The sequence below is a fragment of the Polypterus senegalus genome, chromosome 2 (genome assembly GCF_016835505.1).
Source record: "Polypterus senegalus isolate Bchr_013 chromosome 2, ASM1683550v1, whole genome shotgun sequence".
In the NCBI taxonomy this organism is placed as follows: Eukaryota; Metazoa; Chordata; class Cladistia; order Polypteriformes; family Polypteridae; genus Polypterus; species Polypterus senegalus.
Window position 1 is genome coordinate 172099249 of NC_053155.1, and position 12818 is coordinate 172112066.

Below are 12818 nucleotides of genomic sequence, written 5' to 3' on the forward strand. Positions count from 1 at the left end.
GTAAACAATCAAAAATCAATAGGGCTGGTGCGCTTTTAAGTATGCAAGCACCGTTATAAAGCAGCGCAATGAAGGGATCAATGTGAAGGTAGCCTTTCATCATTTTTTTACAGGCGTGTCCGTATCTTCTAAGCAAACAGCCACTGTGTAAACAGCCCCTCTGCTCACACCCCCTCAGTCAGGAGCAGATAATGGGGCTAATCATAAGTCTCCCTGATGGTATTGCATGATGGATAAGTATCTGCCTGTATTTCTCAGAGAGAGTGAGACACAGAGAAAAGCAAACAATGAAAAATCAATATGGGCTGTTAGAGCTTTTAAGTGTGCGAAGCAGTGTGCTGAAAGCATATAGTATATCATTGAGGAGTTTTAGTTAATACGTAATACATGCTCTGATTGGGTAGCTTCTCAGCCATCCGCCACTAGCGTCCCTTGTATAAAATCAACTGGGCAAACAAACTGAGGAAGCATGTAACATAAATTGAAAGACCCATTGTCCGCAGAAATCCACGAAAAATATATACAGTATTTAGATATGCTTACATTTAAAATCCGCGATGAAGTGAAGCCGCGAAAGTCGAAGAGCGATATAGCGAGGGATTACTGTACTAGGCTCTTTTAGGCTTTAAATAAAGAGCACAAGGGTGGAGGGTGCTGGGTTTGAATCTGATTCTCAGACATTCTTTCATGTCTGAACTAGTTTAATCCAAGTACAGTTGAACTGTACCATCCCCAAAGACATGCCTATTAGATTAACAGTGATTCCAAGCTGGCCCTGTATGAGTAGGTTTGTGCTCTTGTGTGTTTCTTTCCAGGGTTGTTTTCTGACTTGCTCCTCCCAGTGCTGCTGTGATAGACTCTCATTCCCATGACACTACTTTGAAAACGGGTTTGACAATTTTACGAAGAAGACAAAGTAACTTCCTGAAACCTGGTTACCTGAATTACATTCACATATTTTATAAGAAATACATTTATAGTCAGGAAATTTTAACTATGTGGTTGAGATTCTATTTGGTAATTTCGGTAACACAAAAATGTGCATCTCTATAATGTTGGGTGCTTGTGCCAATAGATAGATAGATAGATAGATAGATAGATAGATAGATAGATAGATAGATAGATAGATAGATAGATAGATAGATAGATAGATAGATAGATAGATAGATAGATAGATAGATAGATAGATAGATAGATAGATACTTTATATATGATTTTATGTTAGTATTTCACACTAAATTAGGCAAAAAGTGGTGGTAAAACTTTCATATTTATTTTTGCCATCAAACCCAGACAGTGAAGGTAAATTAGTTCAGAATGAGAACTTTTAGATGCTACAAATAGCCTATGATGCAAGATCCTAGCTAATGAACCCGGGATGCATAATTTGGGGGGAGTCTTTCATTCTTCCATTATATGAAATGATTTCTCCTCATACCCACAATTCCCTCCCCAATTGTCTGATCACAAAATGCATCTCATCTTTTTTGCTGGTCAAAGCTTTTTAACTTTTTAAAAATGTACACAAAAGGTTCACCTCTCTGTGTGTAAAATTTCTAACTGTACAAATAAAGGATGAAATCAACTGGCCTTTCACCTGCCTGAGATAATGCTTTAATTACTATTATATACAGTACTTGGCTAATGCCCTCATTCAAGGCAAAATACAGGATTAGGAAACAGTGTGACTGTTTACTCACTTTCTTTTGATTACAATTTGAGCACAGGTGGGAGCTGAACCCGCAGCCTTGTGGGTTAAATCCAGTGACCTAACTATTACACTTTCTCCCCAGTAGTCACAAGCATCCCTTCCTCTTGCTTACATAGTTAATATATGTAATTTCCTGCAATTGAAATTACTCAGATACGTGCGTCAATGAAAATGGACATTCTAGCTTCATCTGTCATGCTGTCCTCTGGGAATGCTTATGTTCAGCAGGTTATTAACTGAATTAGAACTGAACAAATATTTCTAGCTATTTTCTGTTGATTATTTTCTCCAGTTTTTTTACAGTCTTTGAGACTGGTGCAATATTTATACAGTAGTATATAATGTGAGCATTTTCAAGAACTGATTTTACTTTAAATGAGGAAAAAGATACAGTGACAGACATAAAACTTATTTAACTAGTGTCTTTTAAAGCATAATTTTTGCAATATAGGAGTCAGACAGGAACAAACTCCTGACAGGGCGCCAGTCCATCACAGGCAATATACAAATAGTTTATTTATTTAAAAAGTGATTTTGCTCATCTCAGGAAAAAAGTATAGAAAGGGTATGATTTAAATAAATAAGTGCCCAAATTGTACTTTTAAATTAAATTCTTAAAAAGATAGGATGATTTTAAAGTCAAACTGCAAAATGCTGAGAACATCTGACACAAACACACTTATAATCAAAGCTTTCCATTTAATTGCAAGGTGAGCACAATTCAAATAACAAGCAAAATAAAGAAGGTTCTGAGATAAACAAACACCTGTCCCATTTAGTTCCATATAAATATAATGGCAGTGTGGTGGCTGAAGGTAACAAGGACCTGAATACTTAGAGGAAGAAACTGCAGACTTACTGAACAATCTATATGTCAATAAATGCTGACAAAGTCATCATTTAAATCTGGCAGCATACCAAAAACTATTGCTTATTAAACACTGATCAGGCACATCATTAACCTATCATGTCACTGAAACAGCTCTGATCCATCCAAGTAAAGATTCCACAAGACTTCTAAGTCCAGTAAGTTGCAAGGTGAGGCCTCAATGGATCAGACTTGTTTTTTCAGCACATCTCTCAGATGCTTGATCGAAATGAGATACAGTGGAACCTAGGTTTGCAAGTAACTTGGTTTACGAGTGTTTTGCAAGACGAGCTAAATTTTTTAATAAATTTTAACTTGATAAACAATCGATGTCTTGCAATACGAGAAGTATGGATACACTTTGTCTGCTGAGCGTCATGTGATCACAACTGAGCAGATTGTATGCACGTCTTTCTCTATTTATCTCTCGCTCGCTGTGCGCGTCTCTCTCTCTCTCTCTCACTCCTTATCTCGGTTGCGCGCACGTCTCTCTCTCTCTCTCTCTCTCCTCTTCTCTTGAGGGCAATCGTCTCCTATTCTCCGTCTGAGTCTGTGTGCATCACTCATATAGTCAACAGCTGTATGAGCATATACTGTTTACTACAGCATTGTGACTGTGTGTGTGTGCGCGCGCGCACATGTGTGCTGTGAAGTGTGAGTCCCCATCTTGCGCCCCAAAAAACGAAGCTGAGTCTCAGTACTTTAACAACACCAGCTTTATTCAGCTTGAAACAGCAACAGTGCGGTTATTTATTGTAGCGGGATCTTTATAATGTTCCTTGCATCACCCATCGACGGCAGGCACTTATAGCATGTCCGCGATCTTTTTGGATACGCTTATATGGCGAACTGCTACAGCACTGGGAGACTGCGATTGCTTTGGGACACTCTTCGCGTGTCGTCCCGTTGGGTGGTATCCCACAAAAGTTTAGAAACTCACTCACACCAGCCATGATTCTTTTTAAAAGTAAAGTGCAGGTTAATTTGTTTTATGTATTTTTAGTTTATATTTTGTATTAATCATTTTTATATGAATAGTTTTGGGTTGTGGAATGAATCCTCTGAGTTTCTATTATTTCTTATGGGGAAATTCACTTTGATATACGAGTGCTTTGGACTGCGAGCACGTTTCTGGAACGAATTATGCTCGCAAACCGAGGTTCCACTGTATGTGGAATTTGGAGTCCAAGTTGACACCCTGAACTCTTTGTTATGTTCCTTTAAAACATTTTTGAAAAATTTTGCAGTGTCGCAGGCGCATTATTCTGCTGACAGAAGCCACTGTCATCAGGGAATACCATTGTCACGAAGGGGTGTATATGGTCTGCAACAATCTATACGTAGGCAGTACATGGAAAGTAACATCCACAGGAATGCCAGGACCCAATGTTTCCCAGGTGAACATTACCCAGAGCATTACACTGCTGCTGAAGTTTGCATTCTTCCCATATTGCATCCTGCTACCACCTCTTCCTCAGGTAAACGACACACATGCACCTAGTCTTTCATGTGATCTAAAAGAAAATGTCATTCACTCAACCAGGGGCCTCATTTATAAAACAATGTGCAAATATGAGCATGGCAAAAAAACAGGGAAACACATATGGCAAAAAAAAATCAGATTAATAAAATCTAGTGCACACACATTTCCACGCAATTTACTATTTCTAAATCAGAATCACATTGTAAATGTGAGTGCACCTTAAACACTGCCCTGAAACATCCATATAGCATGCTAAACAACACACACACACACACACACACACATATATACATATATATATATATATATATATATATATATATATATATATATATATATATATACTGCTCACAAAAATTAAAGGAACACTTTTTTTATTGGGCCTGGCATGAAATCAATTAAACCTGTCTGATAATTTTCTGGTTGGTTAAGCAGCTGAGGTCATTGTTAATCACTTTCAGCTGTATTGGTGTTCATGGACTTAACGACAGGTGCACTAAAGTGGCAACAATTAGAAAACCCTCAAAACAGGACTGGTTTTACATGTGGAGGTCATTTCAAGTTTCTCCCTCTTGATCTTTTTGGCTGGTTTTCCACTCGTGCTAGTTTTGGCTTGAGTAATTATCTCTACTGGCAGTATGAGGCGATTCCTTAACCCTACAGAAGTTGCACAGGTTGTCCAACTTCTCCAGGATGGCACATCCACACGTGCTGCAGCAAGAAGGTTTAATGTGTCTCCCAGCACAATCTCCAGAACATGGAGGAGATTTCAGGAGACTGGCTGTTATTCTCGAAAAGCTGGACAGGGCGTAGAAGGTCCTCAACCCATCAGCAGGACCGATACCTGCTCCTTTGTGCAAGGCGGAACAGGCTGAGCACTGCTCGTGCCCTACAGAATGACCTCCAGAGGGCCACTGGTGTGAATGTCTCTACCCAAACAATCAGGAACAGACTTCATGAAGATGGCCTGAGGGCCCACGTCCTGTAGTGGGCCCTGTGCTCACTGCCCAGCACCGTGGAGCTCTACTGGCATTTGCTCAAGAACACCAGAATTGGCAAGTCCGCCACTGGCGCCCTGTACTTTTTACAGACGAGAGCAGGTTCACCCTGAGCAGCTGTGATAGGCGTGAAAGAGTCTGGAGAAGACAAGGAGAACGATATGCTGCCTGCAACGTCGTTCAACATGACAGGTTTGGTGGTGGGTCAGTGATGGTCTGGGGGGCATATCCATGGAGGGACGCACAGACATCTACTGCGTAGGAAATGGTGCTCTGACTGCCATAAGGTATCGAGATGAAATCCTTGAACCCATTGTCAGACCCTATACTGGTGCAGTAGGTCCTGGTTTCCTCCTAATGCACGACAATGCCCGGCCTCATATCGCAAGAGTATGCAGGCAGTACCTGGAGGATGAAGGAATTGAAACAATTGAATGGCCTTCACGATCCCCTGACTTAAACCCAATAGAACATCTGTGGGACATTATGTTTCGGTCCATTAGGCGCCGCCAGGTTGCTCCTCAGACTGTACAACAGCTCAGGGATGCCCTCATACAGATCTGGGAGGAAATGCCACAAGACACCATCCGTCGTCTCATTAGGAGCATGCCCGACGTTGTCAAGCATGCATACAAGCTCGTGGGGGCCACACAAGATACTGAAAAGCATTTTGAGTAGCAGAAATTAAGTTTTTGAAAAAATGGACTAGCCTGCCACATCTTCATTTCACTCTGATTTTAGGGTGTCTACACAATTGAGCCCTCTGTAGGCAGAAAACTTTTATTTCCATTAAAAGACTTGGCATCCTTTTGTTCCTAAGAGATTGCCCTGTCGTTATTTGTAGATATCCAACTTCACATTGAGATCTGATGTATCTAATGTGTTTCTTTAAAGTGTTCCTTTAATTTTTGTGAGCAGTGTATATACAAAGTATATATATATATATAATTATGATGCTGACTAACTTTATTGACTGATAGAGCAGAATCCTCATCCAGGCATATCGAGACTATTACTATAATATGCCATTACAATAAATCACACAGGCCATATGAAACACTGATGCTTCAGCCAGTTACTTTACCAACAAGACATTTACCATGTACTGCAGCAATATGTCTGCCAAAGCAACTTTGTCTCAACAAAAACGTATCACAAGCTGACCCAGCCCACTGAGACAGGATGTTTGCTTTATTTTCGCTAGGTGCCCTTGTTGCAATATAAGTGCAGTAAAGTGCTCAGATTATGTTGGGAGAACTAGACACTGCTGCAAATTACCTATTAATGTTGGCAAAAACAGGTTTTTACTTAAATATATGTACACTCACACCATACAAAAACTGGATATAGCGCCTGGCTGACAAGTAAAGGATTCCAGAACAGCCAGCATGATGGAGTGAAGCTTGATGAATATATTCCTAACCTTTCGGCCACTTCTATAAGTAGTGACAACAGGTAGCCAATATAAACTACTGAAAAACGTAGCATTGGCCATTTTAAAAGAGAACCAAAATTAAGTCTGTATATCATATTCATCAGTTTTGAGTTTTAATATATTTGTCATGTCAATGCATACTGTAATATTGGCTCAAAGACATAAATTATTATGCATGTGAGTGGTCATTTACATGGTTTGACTGCATTTTCCTGCTTGATCAAGGTATTGTCATTTCCCAGTTTCTCCAAAATGCTGCGTACGCATGGGTCAGAGTAGGCATAAATACAGTATATGCAAGCTTTTGTGTCAAGTCTTCTTTTATAGATCCTAACGTTTGTGTAGGAATGCACATTTCAAGCCTCTTTTCTATGCATATGCAAGCTTTATAAATAAGGCTCAGGCCACCTTCTTGCATTGCTCTGTGGTCCAATTCTGATGCTTATGTGCTCATCGTAAGCACGTTCAGCAATAGAATGGGGATCAGCATGAGCACTCTGACCGGTCTGCAGCTATGCATCCCCATATGCAGCAAACTGTGATACAACTGTGTGTTCTTCCATCTTTTACTTATGGTCACCATTCATTTTTTCAGCAATATGTGCTACATCAAGGAGCCTTGGGCACCTATGACCCTACTGTTGGTTCAGTGGTTTTCCTTCCTTGTACCAGTTTTGGTAGGTACTAACCACTGTATTCTTGGAACACTCCACAAGACCTGCTGTTTGAGAGATGGTATGACCCAATCATAAGGCCATCCCAATTTTGCCCTTATCAAAGTTGCTCAGGTCTTTATACACTTGCCTATTTTTCCTGCTTCCAACGCATCACCTTCAAGGATTGGACTGTTCACTTGCTACCTGATATATTCCACCCCTTAAGAGGTACCATTGTATCAAGATAATCAATGTCATCCACTTCAACTGTCAGTGGTTTTAATTGTGGCTGGTCAGCGTACATGCTTGGTCACACTTATTTACTTATTTGATTTCCATCTCTTCATACCCTGACAAAGTCAACATGTGTCTTTTACCTACCTGAAGTTTTTCAATGAGAGGTGAGCTTTTAGGTCTCACTTTTGGAGGCAATATGCTTGTATTAGTAGTACCTTTCTGCGAAGGAAAAACAAAGAAATGTCACTAAACATTGCATATGTCTAATATACTGTCATAACCTGTTTAGAGCACATTGGTGTCACTAGACTCAAATAACTGAAAAGCATAAAAAACGTTTAATACTGGAGATACAATAAACTTAAAAAGAGGATGCGCAATATATTGCAATGTGATGTGATGACTTAGTATACATCTTGCAAATATCCACATGGCATGCAACTTGCTATCAATAAAGGCATTTCTGAAGAATAAGAATGTATTTAAAATGTATGCTCGTGATTCGTAGAGACAAAAATGTGATAGCCAGTTTATGACAATACTAGCACACTGGAACAATGATATAAATTTAAAGTGATCCCCAGCAGTGTTTAAAATGTATTTCAAAACCATACTATGCATTCAGTTTCAATGTACTGTGTGTAGGAAACAGTATCTGAATCCCAGCTTGTACAACATTTGTGTGAAGTTTGCATTTTTCCCCCTTGTTCGCTGGAAGTTTTTCTCTGAGTAGCCGAGTTTTCCAACTTACATCTAAAGGACATACCGATTAGACTAACTGACAAACATTATTTCATTATGTATGAGTGAGAGATTGAGTTTCAAACATAATACTAAGAAAAAAAAACTAGCTTTCAATGTCATTTTGCTTAATATAATTTCTGATAATGTACCACTTGCTTTTTCAGTGTCTGTCCAGTACATACAGTATATGTAGTTGGTATAAAATATAAAACATGCATCCATTTACCTGTTCTTCACTGTGCTCTGGTTCTGTCTTAGAAGCAGTACTGTTAACATTTAGTGCAAGGGAACTTGGAGGCCTCCTACGAATTGGTTTGCTGTTCTCTGCCTGAGTAAAAACAAAACATCCAATAAAAGATTTCAATAAAAGATGGCTGTAGATGTTATTTTTTAAAGAAAGATTTTAAAAGTATAAAGCTGCTCTTTAAAGGTGGGTGCATATTTAAACAAATAGAAAAATGCTAAGTATTCTGCAAAGCATGGTGAATGAGTTTAAAATAAATGAAAAAAAATTGAAAATCCAATACATTGCTATCAGTGTAATTCAAAACTCACTGTCAAACCTTAATTCCTTGAGTGTGAAGGATGGGATCACTGTTGCCACACTGATAACTGCACACATTTTAATTCAGACAACTTTGGCTTGGTCCTCATTTTTTTATGGTCTTCTGCCTACATTGTGCTAATAAAAATATATATACAGTGGTACCTCGGTATACGTCTGCTTTGGAATAAGTCCAACTTGGTATACGTCCTGTTTAGAGGCGAAATATTTTGCTTAGTATACGACCTTTGTTTGGAATACGACTCATGTGCTAGAACAACACGTGTTGTATACCGGGCGTGCGCCTTAAAAAAAAGGGCCAAGTTTTAACCTGTACAGTAATCCCTCACTATATCGCGCTTCGACTTTCGCAGCTTCACTCTATCATGGATTTTACATGAAGGCATAACTAAATACTGTATATAAAGAAGATTTTTCGCTGCTTCGCGGGTTCTGCGGACAATGTGTCTTTTTACTTCCTGTACATGCTTCCTCAGTTGGTTTGCCAGTTGATTTCATACAAGGGACGCTATTGGCAGATGACTGAGAAGCTAACCAATCATAGCACGCAGTTAAGTTCTCCTGACTGAGAAGCAAACCAATCAGAGCACGCGAATGCAGTGTTAACCAGGAAGTCTCGTCTCGCTCATTCAGCATCAACGTGTTTCGCTGTGTAAAGAGTTGTGCTCTTTTGTGTTTATCTTTGTGCATAGTCAAGCCCTTCATTATGGCTCCAAAAAGATCTGCTACTGCTTCAGGGGCCGTGCCCAAGTGCAAACGGAAGATGTTAATGATTGCCGAAAAGGTAAACGTTTTGGATTTGTTGAAGGCTACGATTCTTTTTATTTAAAAAGTAGGAAAGGAATATAATATCTACGGCCGCAATGTCCTTTTAACCAGGGTGCAAAACGAGTTGTAAGTGGATGTAATAAGGCAGTAGTCTGGATGGAATCTGCTTTAGGGATTTGGATTGAAGACTGCCAGAAGAAGAACAACGGCAGTGCTACACAATCGCCTGAAGTGGCTCCTTTGTAAGAGCTGTAACGTTCTCCTCTCTTCTCAACACCATCCTCGTAGGCACTCTACTCTTCTCAGCAAGGTAAAGTGAGGTTAAATTTTTCATTTATTTCATCTAATTGCTTTTGTATTTATGTATTTTAGTATTAAGCAGTGTTTAAATTATTTTATACAACCCCATCAATGTATAATATGCCAATAACAATAGGATTTTTTCATGGGAACGAATTAATCATTTTCCCATTATTTCTTATGGGAAAAATTCGTTTGGTATAAGTCCTGTTTGGTCCAAGGATCTGGAACGGATTAAGGACGTATACCAAGGTACGACTGAATATATATATATATATCTATACTAATAAAAGGCAAAGCCCTCACTCACTGACTCACTCACTGACTCATCACTAATTCTCCAACTTCCCGTGTGGGTGGAAGGCTGAAATTTGGCAGGTTCATTCCTTACAGCTTCCTTACAAAAGTTGGGCAGGTTTTATATCGAAATTCTACGCGTAATGGTCATAACTGGAAGCAGTTTTTCTCCATTTACTGTAATGGAGATGAGCTTCAACACCGTGGGGGAGTTTCGTGTGACATCATCTCGCCTCCCCGTAATCACGCAGTACATAGAAAACCAGGAAGACCTCAAAAAGCGCTGAAGAAAACATGCATTATATAATTGAGAAGGCAGCGAAACAATAAGAAGCGAGCGAGTGAAATATACAACCATATTCATGAGTTCTGCTACTTCGGAAACAAAGCACGATGTAAACCTACACTTTAAAATAAGTTCATATACAGGCTGCCGCTGGCGTTTGTAATTTAGTGCCTGCCCATATAAGGCCGTCCGTCAGCGGCAATCCAATAGCAAACTGCCACGGGTAAATATTCACGGATGAAGGACTGTGTTTATGGAGAGGAAGATGAGATGGTCAGGGTGGTGTTTGACACAAACTCAGCGAAACTGCGAGAGAAAGTTTTAAGTGCCAGGACTAAGGTAACATTAAATACAGCCATGGACATAGCGAGATGGCACCAGCACAGCTGGGAACCCGATGCATGTACACGGCGGCTCACGTGAACTGGACGAGTGCACAGATAAAAGCAACAGTTCCAAAGAGCTGAACAAAACCAAATTACACAATTGAAAAGGCAGCAAAAAATATGAAGCGTCTCATACATACAAGCATATTCATAAATCCAACTACTGCGGAAACAAAGCACACGTTGGAAAAGTCAATGTCCGCTAAAGGAAGACAGTGTAAAAAACCCGTGCATGCAGTGTGTCAGGTCTCAGATAAAGAAGAAGACGAGCTGTTTATTGATGCAGTAAGAAACGAATCGATGAATGAAACCTGTCATCTTTACAGCGATTGACAAACACGGAATGTAACTTGAACACAACACATCCTACAAATACGAACCTGATTGAAAGAAATAATGATAATCAAATCCTTGGTGACAGCAACACTCAGTAACACTCACAAAACAAATACTGTATATTGACAGTCATGTTACGTTATTTTTAAATGTTCCCTTTTCTTTTCTAGCTTTTTAACACACTACTTCTCGCTGCGATACGCGGGTATATATATATGTATATATATATAACCCGATCTACATACTCGAATAATGGATACTTTATTCGCCATCAGTGATTGTTTTGGTAAAGCCATACTCAGTGTATTCATTAGATGAACGGTAAAAAAGTAAGGGCAAGGGAGGATGACTTATTGAGGCATGCAGGCTGTAGGGCTTGGCGTCAACTCTATCTGAATTGCGCGATCACATTTGAAAAAATATATCTTTTCAAGTTCTATTTAGTCCATATGTGTTGTCACACACGTGTGAATAGGAGGACGTTGTGTGGACCAAGTAATAGTAATTCCACGCCAGGCCAGGGAGGCGGGGTGCAATAAACCTTCTCTTGCTATCTCTGCAGACCAGCCGCAGGAAAGCCTATCTGAATCAGGAACATCACTTCCAAATCCGGCCCAGAAGAGCGTCACTTCCAGTTCCGGCGTCCAGGAAAGCGTCACTTCCAGTTCCGGCCAGAAGATTGTCACTTCCTGTCCCGATTCCCAGACTGATGTCAGAGAGACATCACTTCCGGTCAACCAACATCACTTCCTGTTAATGTCACTTCCTGTTTGATCATTTATAACCGCCATCTTTGCAACCCTTGAGCAGTTCTGTTTTGGACTCCGTACTGATTACATCAGTGCTGAAACTTAAAAGACTCCTTTGCAGCTAGGAATATTATATGGGTGGCTGCCCCAAACCTTTTATACGTGTGTCGAGTGGCTTAATTTTACAGTGTCAAACTCAAGGGCCGCGGGCCACATCCGGCCCGGCGTGTAATTATATCCGGCCCGCGAGATCATTTTATATACTGTATTATTGTTATTAAAGCCGGGTATATGAAGCGCTGGTAACACAATAAACTACAGATCCCATAATGCAGCGCTTCAGCTGCCTTGCCGAACAGTTACCGCGTTAATCAAGTCTACCTTAAGATGCTGCAAGTTATTGCGAAGCTAGCTCACACGATGCTGAAGAGAAAAGTTGATTCTGAAAATAGAGCCTTTAAAAACCGATGGGAGGCTGAGTATATGTTTACTGAACCCGTGTGTCTCATTTGTGGAGCTAATGTGGCTGTAATTACAGAATTTAATCTAACACGGCACTATAAAACAAAACATCAGGGTAACCTGAAAGACCTGAATGCAATGCAGAAGATACAGAAAGCAGAAGAATTAAATAAGAATCTGACACTTCAGCGGACGTTTTTACCCGTGCACAATCACAAAGTGATTTCAATTGAGCTGCTTTTATGGGAGACACAACCACTTGCCCCACTTTCCCTGTTGCCAAGTAATGTTAAACCAAGTCGTCACTACGGTGTTCCCAAATCGCACTTTGCTGATAAACTGGCGCACTGAGTTTGCACGGCGCATTGGTGACTTTGAAGAACAAAAAAAGTCCGTCTACATGCGGCTCGAACCTTGTGCATGTTTGGTAGCACATATCTGTGTGAGAAGCTCTTCTCAGTGATAAAGAGTAACAAAACAGCACACAGGAGTCGCCTCACTGATGAGCACCTGCAATCCATCCTGAGAATCTCCACA

General features: G+C 40.0%; 1 protein-coding gene across 1 annotated transcript in view; it reads right to left on the reverse strand.

Moving 5' to 3' along the window:
- The window catches only part of LOC120523551 (capZ-interacting protein-like), a 131776-nt gene that overhangs the window by 17691 nt on the left and 101267 nt on the right, over nt 1–12818 (reverse strand). Inside the window, exons 3-4 of the mRNA XM_039744953.1 lie at nt 8359–8460; nt 7533–7607 (exon numbers count right to left, since the gene is read on the reverse strand). Coding sequence (XP_039600887.1) covers nt 7533–7607; nt 8359–8460 — 177 coding nt within the window. The remainder of the gene's footprint in view (nt 1–7532; nt 7608–8358; nt 8461–12818) is intronic.